Source organism: Anolis carolinensis, unplaced genomic scaffold (genome assembly GCF_035594765.1).
Source record: "Anolis carolinensis isolate JA03-04 unplaced genomic scaffold, rAnoCar3.1.pri scaffold_10, whole genome shotgun sequence".
NCBI lineage: Eukaryota > Metazoa > Chordata > Lepidosauria > Squamata > Dactyloidae > Anolis > Anolis carolinensis.
In genome coordinates, this window is record NW_026943821.1 from 20,290,441 (window position 1) to 20,308,242 (window position 17,802).

Below are 17,802 nucleotides of genomic sequence, written 5' to 3' on the forward strand. Positions count from 1 at the left end.
AGCCATAGATATGATTGAGATAGGTAGGTAGGTAGAGATGGCTGAAGACACAATCAAAGCCCTCCCGACAGATGGCCATCCAGCCATAGATATCATTGAGATAGGTAGGTAGGTAGAGATGGCTGAAGACACAATCAAAGCCCTCCCGACAGATGGCCATCCAGCCATAGATATCATTGAGATAGGTAGGTAGGTAGAGATGGCTGAAGACACAATCAAAGCCCTCCCGACAGATGGCCATCCAGCCATAGATATCATTGAGATAGGTAGGTAGGTAGAGATGGCTGAAGACACAATCAAAGCCCTCCCGACAGATGGCCATCCAGCCATAGATATGATTGAGATAGATAGGTAGAGATGGCTGAAGGTATTTATTATATGGTAGGGATAGCATAGAAATTGTGCTGGAAGGAGTTCCCAAGGGCCATCCAGTCCAGCCTGCTACACAATCAAAGCCCTCCCGACAGATGGCCACCCAGCCATAGATAGGATTGAGATAGATAGATAGGTAGGTAGAGATGGCTGAAGACACAATCAAAGCCTCCCCGACAGATGCCCATTCAGCCATAGATAGGATTGAGATAGATAGATAGGTAGGTAGAGATGGCTGAAGACACAATCAAAGCCCGCCTGACAGATGGCCATCCAGCCATAGATATGATTGAGATAGATAGGTAGGTAGGTAGAGATGGCTGAAGACACAATCAAAGCCCTCCCGACAGATGGCCATCCAGCCATAGATATCATTGAGATAGATAGATAGATAGGTAGATATGGCTGAAGACACAAAGCCCTCCCAACAGATGGTCATCCAGCCATAGATAGGATTGAGATAGATAGGTAGGTAGAGATGGCTGAAGACACAATCAAAGCCCTCCCAAGAGATGGCCATCCAGCCATAGATATCATTGAGATAGGTAGGTAGAGATGGCTGAAGACACAATCAAAGCCCTCCTGACAGATGGCCATCTAGCCATAGATATCATTGAGATAGATAGGTAGGCAGATATGGCTGAAGACACAATCAAAGCCCTCCCGACAGATGGCCATCCAGCCATAGATATGATTGAGATAGATAGGTAGATAGATATGGCTGCAGACCCAATCAAAGCCCTCCCAAGAGATGTCCATCCAGCCATAGATATCATTGAGATAGATAGGTTGGTAGATGTGGCGGAAGACACAATCAAAGCCCTCCTGACAGATGGCCATCCAGCCATAGGTAGGATTGAGATAGGTAGGTAGGTAGAGATGGCTGAAGACACAATCAAAGCCCTCCCAACAGATGGCCATCCAACCATAGATATCATTGAGATAGATAGGTAGGTAGCGATGGCTGAAGGTATTTATATATGGTAGGGATAGCATAGAAATTGTGCTGGAAGGGGTTCCCAAGGGCCATCCAGTCCAGCCTGCTTCTGCCAGGTAGAGACACAATCAAAGCCCTCTCGACAGATGGCCATCCAGCCATAGAAAGGAGTGAGATCATTTTCTTTTACTTGCATGAAAACAAGACCCTCGTTCCATCGTTTTCTTGATGTTCATTCACTTATTTTATTTTCCACATGTTTCATCTATAAAAGTACCGGACAACAGCCATATAAACGTGTATGGTACATGTACAGTTTCAACAAGACGCAATAACGCACCACCGGAGAAACGGGGGGGGGGGGGGGGGGTGTCACAAAAGCACTTTGCATTGGCTCCTTTGCCCTTGGAGCAGAACAGTGGCTTTTTAGAGATTCTCAGCTTTGGTTTATTTCCTTCCGCTTTGATATAAGCCAAGAGGAATACGCTGGGATTTCACTTTGGCACCAGAGTTTTGAGAGGACCATACCATAATAATATGTTATTTTGTAATAATAATTATTATTTGTAGAAAACCCTACAAAATTATTAGAGTATTATTATTATATCATAATAATTGTGTAGGATTTTCTTAGACAAAGAATGCTCAGAGGTGGCTTGGCCAGTTCCCTTCTTCCAAAATACAGCACTTGGGTTTGCTTGGCGGTCTCCCATCCAAGTACTAACCAGGGCTGTCCCTGCTTAGCATCCACGGTCAGCTAAGACATTTCAGGTACTGTATATACCCAAGTATAAGCCTAGTTTTTCAGCCCTTTTTTAGGGCTGAAAAAGCTCCCCTCGGCTTATACTCGAGTGAGGGTCCTGGCCGGCTTCTATTCAGGTCGGCTTATACTTGAGTATATAGGTATTCAGAGTTGGACAGTCTTATCTTATTAAAGGCTTATTATCTTAAATTACATTAATTTTATATATGAATTTTCCCAGCATATGTTTGCAGGTCTTTGCAAATCCTATATACATATAGATCCACGGACCTGTACATCTGTATCCATATATATACATTATTTAACCTACTGATGCCTCAAATAATGCAATTTTATTAATATCTATTTTTATTTTTGAAATTGAGCCATAGCTGCTGCATTTTCCACCCTTGTCTTATACTCGAGTCAATAGGTTTTCCCAGTTTATGTGGTAAAATTAGGTGCCTCGGCTTATATTCGGATCGGCTTATACTCGAGTATATACGGGTATCTGGATATCAACTTAGACTCCATCTGCACTGACCGTTTAATGCGGTTCAAAGCTAGTTTTATGTTGCGGAGGACAGACAAACACGCAAAAAAGGGCATGAAAGAAAGCCCTTCATGCACATCCGTGCAATCAAACTGGTTCCAGGATTTCCTCTGGCATCGAATAAGAGCTCAGTGCATTCTTGCCACCAAAGCTCCAAAAACAGTTCATTGTTGCCTTTGTCCCATTGATTTTAGTTAGGGTGGCCCCAGAAATGGATGCATGAGGATTCTGTACCATATAAATTTAGAAAACTTGGCACCGCGGGGTCTGAAAGGCAGCAAATATTATGGTTTCCTCGTCATAGGTTTCCGCCCTTCTCTTTACATAGAAGAAGTGGATGAAAAGGTGGGATACCTGGGGAGAATTTGCCTAAATATGTCTACAAACCAAAACATTACATTGGTCAAAATTGGGCCAAGGAGCTCCAGTTGTAAAGTTACTGTTCACTGCAAAAGAAAGAATGAAAAACGAAGGGAAAAGGAAAGGAAAAACTACATTATCTCTCAAATGGTCTGGGGATTCAGCACTGAGGAGTCTAGATTCTTTTCAGTCAAAAGGGCAGATTGTAAATCTCAGTGTTTTACTACATAATTATGGTTTTTTTAAAAGGATTATTGCTTCCTGCTCAGCTCTGTTTGCCTCGTAAACAATAGAAATCGGTATGATAACAACCATCGCAATCTCTTTTATAGCAATGCTTTGGAACATTTTAGAAAATGGGTCTGTAAGGGAACCAACGCAAGTCACCAAATTTATGTAGCATCCCAGGTATTAATTATGACCAAAGTGATTGTATATAAATATGCAAAGCTTGGTTGACTTTTAACAAATTGCTTGTTTCGCTATCTTAATAAGGGTTCCCTCCAGTATGTTTCCCAGTCGAGTTAATTGCTGTGTTCCTAGATATTAATAGTGACCCTAAGTTGTCCCACTGGGATTGCTGTTGCTGTTTTGCAACATTAATCCTTCAAGGGTTTGCCATTGTCTTCGCCTATGGCTGAGAGACCGGGATTTATCACTGGATGTCTATGGCCAATTGTCATAATCGCTCATGTCATGCAACGATAATATCCCCGGTACAGTCACATAGCATATGGACAAAAGGGGGGACAGGGACAAATGGGGCAGGAAACTGGAAGGTGACATTAGCTGGCCATAAAGATCAATTACTCCGATGTGCAGGAAAGTGCAGGCTTCAGAGGAGTTCTGTGATTTATGACATTATAGGTAAAGCCCCTGGTGGCGCAGCGTGTTAAAGCACTGACCAACGGTCACAGGGGAGTTGAGTGAGCACCCCCTGTTAGCCCCAGCTTCTGCCAACCTAGTCAAAGGTTTCCCCTGACATTAAGTCCAGTCGTGTCCGACTCTGGGGGTTGGTCCTCATTTCTATTTCTAAGCTGAAGAGCCGGCGTTGTCCCTATACACCTCCAAGGTCATGTGGCCAGCATGACTGCATGGAGCGCTGTTACCTTCCCATACCTATTGATCTATTCACATTTGCATGTTTTCGAACTGCTATGTTGGCAGAAGCTGGAGCTAATAGTGGGTGCTCACCCCGCTTCTCGTTTTCAAACCTGCGACCTTTCAGTCTGCAAGTTCAGCAGCTCGGCTCTTTAACACACTGCACCACTGGGGGCTCAGCAGTTCGAAAACATGCAAACGTGAGTAGATCAATAGGTACTGCTCTTGCTGGAAGATAACGGCGCTCCATGTAGTCATGCCAGCGACATGGCCTTGGAGGTGTCTATGGATAACACCGGCTCTTTGGCTTAGAAATGGAGATGAGCACCAACCTTCAGAGTTGGACACGACTGGACGTAATGTCAGGGGAAAACCTTTACCTTTACTACTAGGTAAAGCCCAATATATATGGGCTGTAGAGCATTACTTATGTATTCCGAACAATAAAGATATTTGGTATCCTCAGCTCCTGTGCATCTTGGAGAATTCTTTTGAGAGAAGGCTAACTCTATAGCAACACAGCCAATGCTCAAAGGGACCATAACACTTTGTTCAGAATCACCAGCGTGCTTCTACCCACAGCAAACATGCAGTCCAACATTGAAACCACTGAAACCTGCCTGGCTCTCTAATAAACAAGGGGAATCAGCCGTTGGAAAGTCAACCAAGGAGCCCCACATTTCCATTGACAGGAAGGAGATGATGTCCAAGGTGAAATTTCTAACATGGAGCAGGACTCGGGTTTATAAGACTGTAAAAATCTAAAAAGAATTGTCAGTACAGACGACACCATCTCACCATACAAATAACACGGATTTAAATTGAAGGAAAGTGGACAGGAACGTGGTCCTTATTACAAAGTGGATGAAGGGCACCTTGGAAAGATAAGAGAGAGCTGGATAAATGTGGCTCATTTAAAGTTTTGTAACAACTTGGACAGAGACGCTTTGTGCCACGACAAATGACCAAAACTTTGGCATTCCTAGAAATTCTTTTAAGGTTTTCCTTTTCTCCAAAATTAAGATAATCCAGCCCAAAGAAGAGTTCAATCCAGCTTTCTTCCAAACAGAAAGTGGAATCGTATAAAAGGGTCTGGGAGAAAGGCAGCAAAGAGTGGCAGCAAAGAGGACGAGAAACAACTGAATGGACGGAGGAAGGTTTCTCACTGCACAGATCCCAAGGCAAGCAAGAGATGGCGGGAATGCGGCTTCCGTTTACCCTGGACACAAAATCCCTTTGAAAGGTATAGCGCACAGCACTAAAAACAGTTTAGAAGACATGTCGGAGTTGTGGAAGTCCAACTGCTCCTATATGTCCTAGGAAAGTTGAATGTTGATATTATTCATATTTTTTAAAGATCACGATCTTGATAAATATCGTACAACAAGTCACACAAAAAGACTTCTTGGCATTACCCTGCCCTGCTTTGGCTACTACAGAAGGGCTTCCCGGTGCAGGCCCCGCTTATCGTCGGGATCGGGGTCCACGTCGTCGTCGTCATCCGGGGGGTCGTTCTCGTCCCCGGACTCCACATAGATGGGCCAGTCATTGTCCGGATCTCTCTTCTCCGGACCCTCCGAGGAAGGCTCCATCAGGCTGAGGTTGATGGGCATGGAGTCCTCATGCGTAGTCGTGACGCATGTGCAGCTGTCGCACAGGCCGAAGCGTCGCAAGCCTTGGGACAGGCTGCTGGTGAACGTTCTCCGGCAGCCTTTGCAGATGATGGGCTTGTTCGAGCGATGGACCTGGAAAGGCAAAGCAGAGCAGGAACATGAGCGGATCAGGTGCCAAAAAATATGGCATTATATGGTCCTTGAGGGGCCAGCAGAAGTCATCTGGAACATATCAGCAGCATGGGAGCAGGGGCTCTTATACCAAGAGTAGGAGTGTCACACTCATTTTCATGGAGGGTCATATCAGCCTAATAATAATAATAAGAAAAAGAAGAAGTAGAAGAAGAAGACTGGCAGAAACCAGCGCAGGTGGTCCCGGTGGTGATTGGCACATTGGGTGCCGTGCCAAAAGATCTCAGCCGGCATTTGGAAACAATAGACATTGACAAAATTACGATCTGCCAACTGCAAAAAGCCACCCGACTGGGATCTGCGCGCATCATCCGAAAATACATCACACAGTCCTAGACACTTGGGAAGTGTTCGACTTGTGATTTTGTGATACGAAATCCAGCATATCTATCTTGTTTGCTGTGTCATACAATAAAATAATAATAATAATAATAATAATAATAATAATAATAATAATAATAATTGTATATCTTCAGCTGCTGTAAGAAAATAACACATACAGACTACAAACAGAGGCACAACTATGTGGCCCAAATGATTCATTGGAACTTATGCCTCAAGCACCACCTCCCAGCAGCAAAGAACTGGTGGGATCACAAACTTGCAAAAGTAATGGAAAATGAACACGCAAAGATACTTTGGGACTTCCAAATCCAGACTGATAAAGTTCTGGAACAAAACACACCAGACATCACAGTTGTGGAAAAGAAAAAGGTTTGGATCATTGATGTCGCCATCCCAGGTGACAGTCGCATTGACGAAAAACAACAGGAAAAAGTCAGCCGCTATCAGGACCTCAAGATTGAACTTCAAAGACTCTGGCAGAAACCAGTGCAGGTGGTCCCGGTGGTGATGGGTACACTGGGTGACGTGCCAAAAGATCTCAGCTGGCATTTGGAAACAATAGACATTGACAAAATTATGATCTGCCAACTGCAAAAGGCCACCCGACTGGGATCTGCGCACATCATCCGAAAATACATCACACAGTCCTAAATGCTTGGGAAGTGTTCGACTTGTGATTTTGTGATACAAAATCCAGCATGTCTATCTTGTTTGCTGTGTCATACTATGCCGTTGTGTCAATAATAATAACTGTTATTCAAAAGGCTGTTGAATCCATGGATGGAGAATCCGTGGAGACAGAGAGAGGGACAACTATCATTTCTTTTACATAGCAATCAGTGCCCTTGAGTTTTCACCCAGTTTGCGTCCCCGGATGTTAATGAATGGCAACTCCCATCACTTGTGAATATCCACTATAGGGACTGGGGATAATGGGAGTTGCAGCCCAATGGCCCTTGTGGCTCTGAGGTTGGGGAAAGGCGAAATGGCATTTTGAAGTCAGGCATCATACTTACAAGCCTTGTATCTCAATCCAAACCCCACTCACCTGACTACACAGAACAAACAGCAGCCTTCCAGATGTGACTGTATGCCAACTCCCATCACCTCTAGCCATGATAATGTCTCATGATGAGGAATACAGGAGTTGTAGTCCAGCGAGCCTTGCATTTCACACAAAACTTAGATGACACAAAACTTAGATGACACAAAAGCCTCCCCGCCAACCTTCCCTGGAGTCACACCCTCCTCACCAGTCCTGTTTATAAGCCCATTTGTTTATTTGTTGACTCCAATCTGTAACTAGACAGGTCTGCACAGATCAAGTCACAACAAAAACACGGGCCAGAACCATTGCCTGCTCTTTCCTTACACTCAATGCGTGGCTCCGGAGGTGCTCCTGCCGTGTGAAACGCTTGCCACAGATCTCGCAGGGGTAGGGCCTCTCGCCGGTGTGCGAACGGATGTGGCGCTTCAGGATGCCTTTCTGTTTGGCCGTGTAGGGGCAGAAGGGGCATTTGTGCAGCTTGATGGGCACCACGAGCACGTCACCTGCGGAAACACAAAAGAGATCGGCTTTGAACCGAAGTCAGAGGCTTAGGACAACCACAGCTTTAAACACAACCTAGCGAGAATATTAGAAAAAGAGGTAATTGCTACATCACTCAATACTAACCATGCCAGACACAGTCCACACAATACTCATTGTTGCAAGGGAAACAGGAGTAGTGTGGGGTCGAAGGAGACAAATTCTCTCACTTTGAAATCTTCCAAATGTATTTGAATGTTTTCTAAAACTTTTGATGGCTCTACTATCGTTAACAAGGCGTCATCCGCAAATAAACTAATGTTTACTTTTTCTTCTTGTCCGATTCCTCTACATCTTTGTCTTTCCTTATTGCATTCGCTAATAATTCTGTCACTAGTATAAATAAAATTGGAGATAAAGGGCAACCTTGTCTAGTTCCTTGGTTTAGGTTAATTAATTCTGTTTCTCCATCATTAACTAATAATGAAGCTTTATTCTTTGCATAGATAAAGGTAAAGGTTTCCCCTGATGTTAAGTCCAGTCGTGACCGACTCTGGGGGTTGGTGCTCATCTCCATTTCTAAGCCAAAGAGCCGGCGTTGTTCATAGACACCTCCAAGGTCATGTGGCCGGCATGACTGCATGGAGTGCCGTTACCTTCCCGCTGGAGCAGTACCTATTGATCTACTCACATTTGCATGTTTTCGAACTGCTAGGTTCGGGCTGGGCTGTGGCGCAGGCTGGTGAGCAGCCAGCAGCCAGCTGCAACAAATCACTCTGACCAAGAGATCATGAGTTCAAGGCCAGCTCGGAGCCTGTATTTGTCTTTGTCTCTGTTCTATGTTAAGGCATTGAATGTTTTCCTTATACAGTAGAGTCTCACTTATCCAACATAAACGGGCCAGCAGAACGTTGGATAAGCGAATATGTTGGATAATAAGGAGAGATTAAGGAGAAGCCTATTAAACATCAAATTAGGTTATGATTTTATAAATTAAGCACCAAAACATCATGTTATACAACAAATTTGGCAGAAAAAGTAGTTCAATATGCAGTAATGCTATGTAATAATTACTGTATTTACGAATTTCGCACCAAAATATCACGATATATTGAAAACATTGACTCCAAAAATGTGTTGGATAATCCAGAACGTTGGATAAGCGAGTGTTGGATAAGTGAGACTCTACTGTATGTGTAATGTGATCCGCCCTGAGTCCCCTTCGGGGTGAGAAGGGCGGAATATAAATACTGTAAATATAAATATATAAATATAGGTTGGCAGGAGCTGGGACTAACAGGAGGCGCTCATTCCGCTCCCGGGATTTGAACCTGGGACCTTTTGGTCTGCAAGTTCAGCAGCTCAGCGCTTTAACACACTTTGCCACCGGGGCTCCATATTCTTTGCATATAAGCTTGTAATACTATATTTGTTAAGATGGATGTTAGTAACTCGGGGACAGCCTGTATCCTATATCCATCCAGACCAAACAGGCCTTATCCCAGGTAGGACATTACCAGATTCTATCAGAAGAGTTTTAAATATCATATAACAAAAGTGTTTGGTGTCTGGTCTCAACTCACCTGCATCCTCTCCATACCAGTCGTTGTCCATCATGGAGCTCATGGGCATGGCACCGTCCTCCGGTCTCCCTTCGAAGCCGCGCACAAAGTGATGCACAACATCCTCCTTCCTCTGCACAGTGCTGTTGCGTAGCAGAGCCTCCAGGAACTGCTTCATGTGGTAGTTGTTACAGGCCAGGTCCATGGCCTGGCCGCTGTGGAGCCCCTCCTCGATCTGCTCCATAGTCAACGGAGCCGGGAATTGTGACAGCCTCTCACCCACCTCCACCTCCACCTCGTCGGCATCGAACTCCACTTTGGGCTCCACCACTTTGGGCAGCGAGGAGTTTGTGTCATCCGGAGAGTCGCTGCCGACGGGGTCCCGGACCCTAAGCTCAATGGGGTGGCAGTTGTCGCACTCCCCGCAGGGAGGGTCTTGGCGACAATCCGGGTTTCTGTCCTTGTCTTGCAAAGACGAGACGGAGGCCGAGCACTGGCTCTTCGTGGCGAACGATGTGCCTTCTCTGGCGGAGCTGCTGCTCCCGCTGTCGGCCTGGTAAAAAGCGGCCTCTCGCTCTATCTTCCTGCAGATATCCAGTGAGGACCGAATGTACGCCTTGCAGAAGTTGACAACGTCCGTCATCTGCAGGTAACTGGCCGCAGACATGACCTCGATCACGTTCTCCCCGCAGAGGTCCAGTTTCCCGGAATAAAGGAAGTCCAGGATAACCGAGAAGGCTTCCGACGTCACGATGTCCAAGGAGGCGGTGCTGTGCCGGCCGCTGTCTTGGATGTAGTGGATCAAGAGCGCTCTGAAGTAGCCGCTGTTGGCAAAGAGGATGTTCTTGTGGGCCTTGAAGATCCTCCCTTCGACGATGATGCTACAGTCGCAAAAGAAGTCCCTCTTTCGCTGCTCGTTGAGCTCCCCTAAGAGTTTGGCGTAGTACGACTGCATCTCCATGGCTTCGGCACAGCGAGGAAGAAGTATTTTCACGTCTGCAAGGAAAAGCAAGGGGAGAACATCAGGAGAGGCACAGGGTGACTCACAGTCCTTCTCATCCGCAACAAATGCACATGGAACTGAATCAGGAGTACTTTAGGATTCCATAGGATACAATTATGACTATAAAATTGGCATCACAGGGCTATATTTGTGGCGTAGGGTCTCCGATGCTGTGGATGGCATCCTATACTCCAAACTAGGCTTATTTATTTATTTATTTACAGCATTTATATTCCGCTCTTCTCACCCCGAAGGGGACTCAGGGCAGATAACATTACACATATAGGCAAACATTCAATGCCTTTTAACATGGAACAAAGACAAACAAACATAGGCTCCAAGCGGGCCTCAAACTCATGACCTCCTGGTCAGAGTGATTCATTGCAGTTAATTGCAGTTGGCTTGCTCTCCCGCCTGCGCCACAGCCCAGGCTTCCCCTTTTTCCACTTTTGTGCTGATTGTTCACAAAATCCCAGCTAGAATCATAGAATTGGAAGGGATCCCAAGGGACATCCAGTCCAACCCCTTTCCGTTATCTAGGAATTCTCAACACAAGCCCTCCTGACACATAGACATCCAGCCATTGCTTTAAAAAAAACCCAGGGAAGGAGGCTCTATTGGATTCCTAGGTAGCATATTCCATGGTTGGACAGCGATTACCATCAGGAGGTTCTTCCTAATGTTCCGGTGGAATCTCTTTTCTTGCAATTTGAACTCATGTCTCCACTGTGTCCTAATCTCCAGAGCAGCAGAAAACAAGCTGGTCTTCTTGGTGCAACATCCTCTCAAATTAACATTTTGGTGCCTCAAATGTTAGACCGTTTCTGGATATATTTGATCGGTGAAGTCCAAAAATGGTACTGGTTTCCACAGTCAGCTTTAGTTTTGAAGATATGACATATAAGAGTCACCACCTGGTCAGCCACGGAAAACCAGGATAACCATATCTAAGAAATTATAATAATAATAATAATAATAATAATAATAATTATAATTATTATTATTATTATTATTATTATGATACGGAAAACAAGATAGATATGCTGGATTTCGTATCACAAAATCACAAGTCGAACACTTCCCAAGTTTCTAGGACTGTGTGATTATTATTATTGTTATTATTATTATTATTATTATTGACACAAAGACATAGTATGACACAGCAAACGAGATGTATATGCTGGATTTCGTATTACAAATTACAAGTTGAACACTTCCCAAGCGTTTAGGATGGTGTGATGTATTTTCGGATGATGCGTGCAGATCCCAGTCGGGTGACCTTTTGCAGTTGGCAGATTGTAATTTTGTCAATGTCTATTGTTTCCAAATGCCGGCTGAAATCTTTTGGCACGGCACCCAATGTGCTGACCACGACCGGGACCACCTGTACTGGTTTCTGCCAGAGTCTTTGAAGTTCAATCTTGAGGTCCTCATAGCGGCTGAGTTTTTCCTATTGTTTTTCGTCAATGCGACTGTCACCTGGGATGGCGACATCAATAATCCAAACCTTTTTCTTTTCCACAACTGTGATGTCTGGTGTGTTGTGTTCCAGAACTTTGTCAGTCTGGATTCGGAAGTCCCACAGTATCTTTGAGTGCTCATTTTCCATTACCTTTGCAGGTTTGTGATTCCATCAGTTCTTTCCTGCTGGGAGGTGATACTTGAGGCATAAGTTCCAATGAATCATTTGGGCCACATAGTTGTGCCTCTGTTTGTAGTCTGTCTGTGCAATTTTCTTACAGCAACTGAGGATATGATCAATGGTTTGTCAGTTTCCTTGCACAGTCTGCATTTTGGTTCATCAGCTGATTTTTCAATCTTGGCCTTAATTGCATTTGTTCTGATATCTTGCTCATGGGCTGCAAGGATCAGGCCTTCTGTCTCCTTCTTCAGGGTCCCATTCGTGAGCCAGAGCCAGGTCTTCTCCTTGTCAGCTTTTCCTTCAGTTTTGTTAAGGAACTTTCCATGCAATGTTTTGTTGTGCCAGCTGTCAGCTCTAGTTTGTAGTGCGGTTTTCTTGTACTGGTTTTTTGTCTGCTGTGCTTTGAGAAGTTTCTGATTTTTGACTTCAATCAAAGCAGGTTCTTCACTTTGCTTTACATATTCTGCTAGGGCATGTTCTTCTTCTTTGACTGGTTGTTTTACTTGAAATTACTATTATTATTATTATTATTGACACAAAGACATAGTATGACACAACAAACAAGATGTATATGCTGGATTTCGTATTACAAAATTACAAGTCAAACACTTCCCAAGTGTTTAGGACTGTGTGATGTATTTTCGGATGATGATGATGACGATGACGATTATTATTATTGTTATTATGGCCCACAATGTGACTGAGACTCTCCAATTATTATGCCTAGCCTACACTGGGGTTTAGAACATTCAGGGAAGGTGTTGTCGAAGGCTTTAATGGCCGGAATCACAGGGTTGTTGTGTATTTTCCGGGCTGTCTGGCCATGTTCCAGAAGTATTCTCTCCTAATGTTTCGTCCACATCTATGGCAGGCATCCTCAGAGGTTGTGAGGTATAGGATTCCAAGCTTGCTCTTGGGACGTCTAAATATAGAACTTGCAAAATAACCAAGAATTAGGGGAGAAAGCTGAAGCCAAGGCGATGACACTTCTTCCTTGATCCTCTTCCTACGAGAAGCCAAAACCACGCAAGGTGACCCTTGGAGGAAGCGGCATTAGGACCTGGGCAGAATCCGCATCCCTTGCCAACCATGTGGTTTTCGTAGCATGACCCTCCAGGGGGAAAGCCAGCCTGACCAAGGAACAAAGAATTTCCAGTCCAGCCAGCAGAGAAAGCACAGGCCCCAAATATCCCAAAGCATCTTCCTTATTTATTTTTATTTTTTTTGCCTGCGATCTTTATCAATCATTCCTTCTCCAATTCTGGACCGTTTTCCTCTCTGTCTTTTTGCAGCTCGTCCTTCTCTTCTTCCGCCTGCTCCAGCATTTCCACTTTGCATTTGCCAAGAGTTGGAAGGGACCCTCAAGGGCCATCCAGTCCAGCCCCCTTCTGTCAAGCAGGAAGACACAATCAAAGCCCTCCCAACAGATAGCCATCCAGCCTCTACTTAAAAGCCTTCCGAGAAGATAAGGAGATAGATAGATAGATAGACAGACAGATTCCTAGAGTTGAAAGAGATCCCAAGTGCCATCCAGTTCAGCCCCTTTCTGCCAAGCAGGAAGACACAATCAAAGCCTTCCCAACAGATGGCCATCCAGCCTTTACTTAAAAGCCTTCCGAGAAGATAAGGAGATAGATAGACAGACGGACTGATTCCTAGAGTTGGAAGAAACTTCAAGGGTCATCCAGTCCAACCCCTTCTGTCAAGCAGGAAGACACAATCAAAGCTCTTCTGACAGATGGCCATCCAGCCTCTGTTTAAAAGCCTCCTGAGGAGGAGATAGATAGAAACCTGGAGTTGGAAGGGACTCCAAGGGCCATCCAGTCCAACCACCGTCTGCCAAGCAGAAATACACAATCAAAGCCCTCCGGACAGATGGCCCTCCAAGCCTCTACTTAAAAGCCTCCTGAGAAGGAGATAGAGAGATAGAATCCTAGCATTGGAAGGGACCCCAAGGGCCATGCAGTCCAGCCCCTTTTGTCAAGCAGGAAGACACAATCAAAGCCCTCCTGACAGATGGCCATAAAGCCTCTACTTAAAAGCCTCCTGAGAAGGAGATAGGTAAAGGTAAAGGTTTCCCCTGACGTTTAGTCCAGTCGTGACCGACTCTGGGGGTTGGTGCTCATCTCCATTTCTAAGCCGAAGAGCCGGCGTTGTCCGTAGACACCTCCAAGGTCATGTGGCCGGCATGACTGCATGGAGCACCGTTACCTTCCCGACCTTTTGATCTACTCACATTGGCATGTTTTCGAACTGTTAGGTTGGCAGAAGCTGGAGCTAACAGCAGGCGCTCACTTTGCTCCCCGGATTTGAACCTGGGACCTTTTGGTCTGCAAGTTCAGCATCTCAGCGCTTTAACACACTGAGCCACCGGGGCGAAGATAGATAGAATCCTAGCATTGGAAGGGACCCCAAGGGCCGTCCAGTCCCACCCCTTTTGTCAAGCAGGAAGACACAATCAAAGCTCTCCCGACAGATGGCCATACAGCCTCTGCTTAAACGCCTCCTGAGAAGGAGATAGGTAGATAGAATCCTAGAGTTGGGACCCCCAAGGACCTTCCTGTCCAACTCCTTTCCGTCTAGCAGGAAGACACAATCAAAGCCCTCCCGACAGATGGCCACCCAGCCTGTACTTAAAAGCCTCCTGAGAAGGAGATAGGTAGATAGAATCCTGGAGTTGGGACCCCCAAGGACCTTCCTGTCCAACTCCTTTCCGTCAAGCAGGAAGACACAATCAAAGCCCTCCCGACAGATGGCCACCCAGCCTCTACTTAAAAACCTCCTGAGAAGGAGATAGGTAGATAGAATCATAGAGTTGGGACCCCCAAGGACCTTCCTGTCCAACTCCTTTCCGTCTAGCAGGAAGACACAATCAAAGCCCTCCCGACAGATGGCCACCCAGCCTGTACTTAAAAGCCTCCTGAGAAGGAGATAGGTAGATAGAATCCTGGAGTTGGGACCCCCAAGGACCTTCCTGTCCAACTCCTTTCCGTCAAGCAGGAAGACACAATCAAAGCCCTCCCGACAGATGGCCACCCAGCCTCTACTTAAAAACCTCCTGAGAAGGAGATAGGTAGATAGAATCATAGAGTTGGGACCCGCAAGGACCTTCCCGTCCAACTCCTTTCCGTCAAGCAGGAAGACACAACCAAAGCCCTCCCAACAGATGGCCACCCAGCCTCTACTTAAAAACCTCCTGAGAAGGAGATAGAGAGATAGAATTCTAGAGTTGGGACCCCCAAGGACCTTCCTGTCCAACTCCTTTCCGTCAAGCAGGAAGACACAATCAAAGCCCTCCCGACAGATGGCCACCCAGCCTGTACTTAAAAGCCTCCTGAGAAGGAGATAGGTAGATAGAATCATAGAGTTGGGACCCCCAAGGACCTTCCCGTCCAACTCCTTTCCGTCAAGCAGGAAGACACAATCAAAGCCCTCCCGACAGATGGCCACCCAGCCTGTACTTAAAAGCCTCCTGAGAAGGAGATAGGTAGATAGAATCATAGAGTTGGGACCCCCAAGGACCTTCCTGTCCAACTCCTTTCCGTCAAGCAGGAAGACACAATCAAAGCCCTCCCGACAGATGGCCACCCAGCCTGTACTTAAAAGCCTCCTGAGAAGGAGATAGGTAGATAGAATCATAGAGTTGGGACCCCCAAGGACCTTCCCGTCCAACTCCTTTCCGTTAAGCAGGAAGACACAATCAAAGCCCTCCCAACAGATGGCCATAAAGCCTCTACTTAAAAGCCTCCAGAGAAGGAGATAGAGAGATAGTATCCTGGAGTTGGGACCCCCAAGGATCTTCCTGTCCAACTCCTTTCCGTCAAGCAGGAAGACACAATCAAAGCCCTCCCAACAGATGGCCATAAAGCCTCTACTTAAAATCCTCCTGAGAAGGAGATAGGTAGATAGAATCCTGGAGTTGGGACCCGCAAGGACCTTCCCATCCAACTCCTTTCCGTCAAGCAGGAAGACACAATCAAAGCCCTCCCAACAGATGGCCACCCAGCCTGTACTTAAAAACCTCCTGAGAAGGAGATAGAGAGATAGAATCATAGAGTTGGGACCCCCAAGGACCTTCCTGTCCAACTCCTTTCCGTCAAGCAGGAAGACACAATCAAAGCCCTCCCGACAGATGGCCACCCAGACTGTACTTAAAAGCCTCCTGAGGAGATAGGTAGATAGAATCATAGAGTTGGGACCCCCAAGGACCTTCCCGTCAAGCAGGAAGACACAATCAAAGCCCTCCTAACAGATGGCCCCCCAAGCCTCTACTTAAAAGCCTCCTGAGAAGGAGATAGAGAGATAAAGTCCTAGCATTGGAAAGGACCCCAAGGGCCATCCAGTCCAGCCCCTTTTGTCAAGCAGGAAGACACAATCAAAGCCCTCCCGACAGATGGCCACCCAGACTGTACTTAAAAGCCTCCAAGGCAAGCCAAACAGCATCTTATACTCAGGAGCGCCTTCCTGGTGTTTAGGTAGAATCTTTTCTCGCCCAAGCCCTGGATTTCGCTCTTCTCAAATTGCATTAGAACGGGTCTGGTCTCCTCTGAGCATCTGCAGAGTGCATTTCCGTTTCCAAGGGGCGGCTCGGAGGACCAGGCGCCGGAGAGGCGTGGCTCCTGGAGGGAAGGTGGCCCAACTTCTTCCTCCTTTCCTTCCTTCCTTCCTTTCTCCCTTCCCTTTTTCTTTGGCTCACAGCAAGTGATGCGGGTCGAGAAGGACAATGGCAGGGAGGGAGGGAGGAGGACCCATTCCGGGTGGGCAGAGGCTCAAGGGAAAGGCAGGACGGGGAGAGGGTGGCTTTGGGGGGCTCTCCTTAAGGAAGGAAGGAAGGACAGCTCCTCGTGGACCCCCCCGCCCCCTCCTCGCAGTCTTTACCTGTCCGCGGGTTTCACCTGGAGCCACAGCCTCCGCCTCCAGCCGAAGGGCAAGCAGCCCCTTCCATCCTGATGCTGGGGAGGCGCCGGGGCTTTCAAACTCCTCCTCTTGCGCCGGGTTTTCTGGGATTTGCAGTTCCAGTGCTCTTCAACAGCTCCATCCACGACCGAACATCCACATCCCACCTGAACATTAGGAAAAAACTTCCTGAGCTGTTCAACAGTGGAACTCACTGCCTCTGAGCCTGATGGAGCGCTCCTTCCTTAGAGGCTTTGAAACAGAGCATGGATGGTCATCTGTCAGGGGTGTTAAATTAAATTTCCAATTAAAAGAGAAATATAATATAGGTAAGAATATTGGATTTAGTGAAAAGGAAACCTTTTGGGGAAAAAGTGTTGAACTTTGATAAGAAAATAATCACAAGTATATACAGTAGAGTCTCACTTATCCAAGATTCGCTTATCCAAGGTTCTGGATTATCCAATTATCCTCCTTTCTTGGAGGCTTTGAAACAGAGGCTGGATGGCCATCTGTCAGGGCTGTTAAAATAACTGCACCCAGTCTCTGGGCAATATATTATTATTATGATTATTGACACAACAACATTGTATGACACAGCAAACGAGATAGACATGCTGGATTTCGTATCACAAAATCACAAGTTGAACACTTCCCAAGTGTCTAGGACTGTGTGATGTACTTTCGGATGATGTGTGCAGATCCCAGTAGGGTGGCCTTTTGCAGTTGGCAGATCGTAATTTTGTCAATGTCTATTGTTTCCAAATTATTATTATTATTATATTGTATGACACAGCAAACAAGATAGATGTGCTGGATTTCGTATTACAAAACTACAAGTCGAACACTTCCCAAGTGTTTAGGACTGTGTGATGTATTTTCGGATGATGCGCGCAGATCCCAATCGGTTGGCTTTTTGCAGTTGGCAGATCGTGATTTTGTCAATGTTGATTGTT

General features: G+C 46.0%; 1 protein-coding gene and 1 long non-coding RNA gene across 2 annotated transcripts; one reads left to right on the top strand and one right to left on the bottom strand.

Moving 5' to 3' along the window:
• The first annotated feature begins 195 nt into the window (after positions 1–195).
• LOC134293761 (uncharacterized) lies at positions 196–1,676 on the top strand. The gene is made up of 2 exons (XR_010000724.1): positions 196–351; positions 509–1,676. It is a non-coding gene; the product is annotated as an uncharacterized LOC134293761 (long non-coding RNA).
• A 2,884-nt stretch (positions 1,677–4,560) lies between these two features.
• On the bottom strand, positions 4,561–17,022 carry zbtb8b (zinc finger and BTB domain containing 8B). The gene is made up of 4 exons (XM_062962361.1): positions 16,829–17,022; positions 9,327–10,301; positions 7,588–7,766; positions 4,561–5,810 (listed from the first exon to the last, which is right to left on the bottom strand). The coding sequence occupies exons 2-4, from the start codon at positions 10,264–10,266 to the stop codon at positions 5,499–5,501; spliced, it is 1,431 nt and encodes a 476-aa protein (XP_062818431.1). The 5' UTR covers positions 10,267–10,301; positions 16,829–17,022; the 3' UTR covers positions 4,561–5,498.
• Between the last annotated feature and the right edge of the window lie 780 nt (positions 17,023–17,802).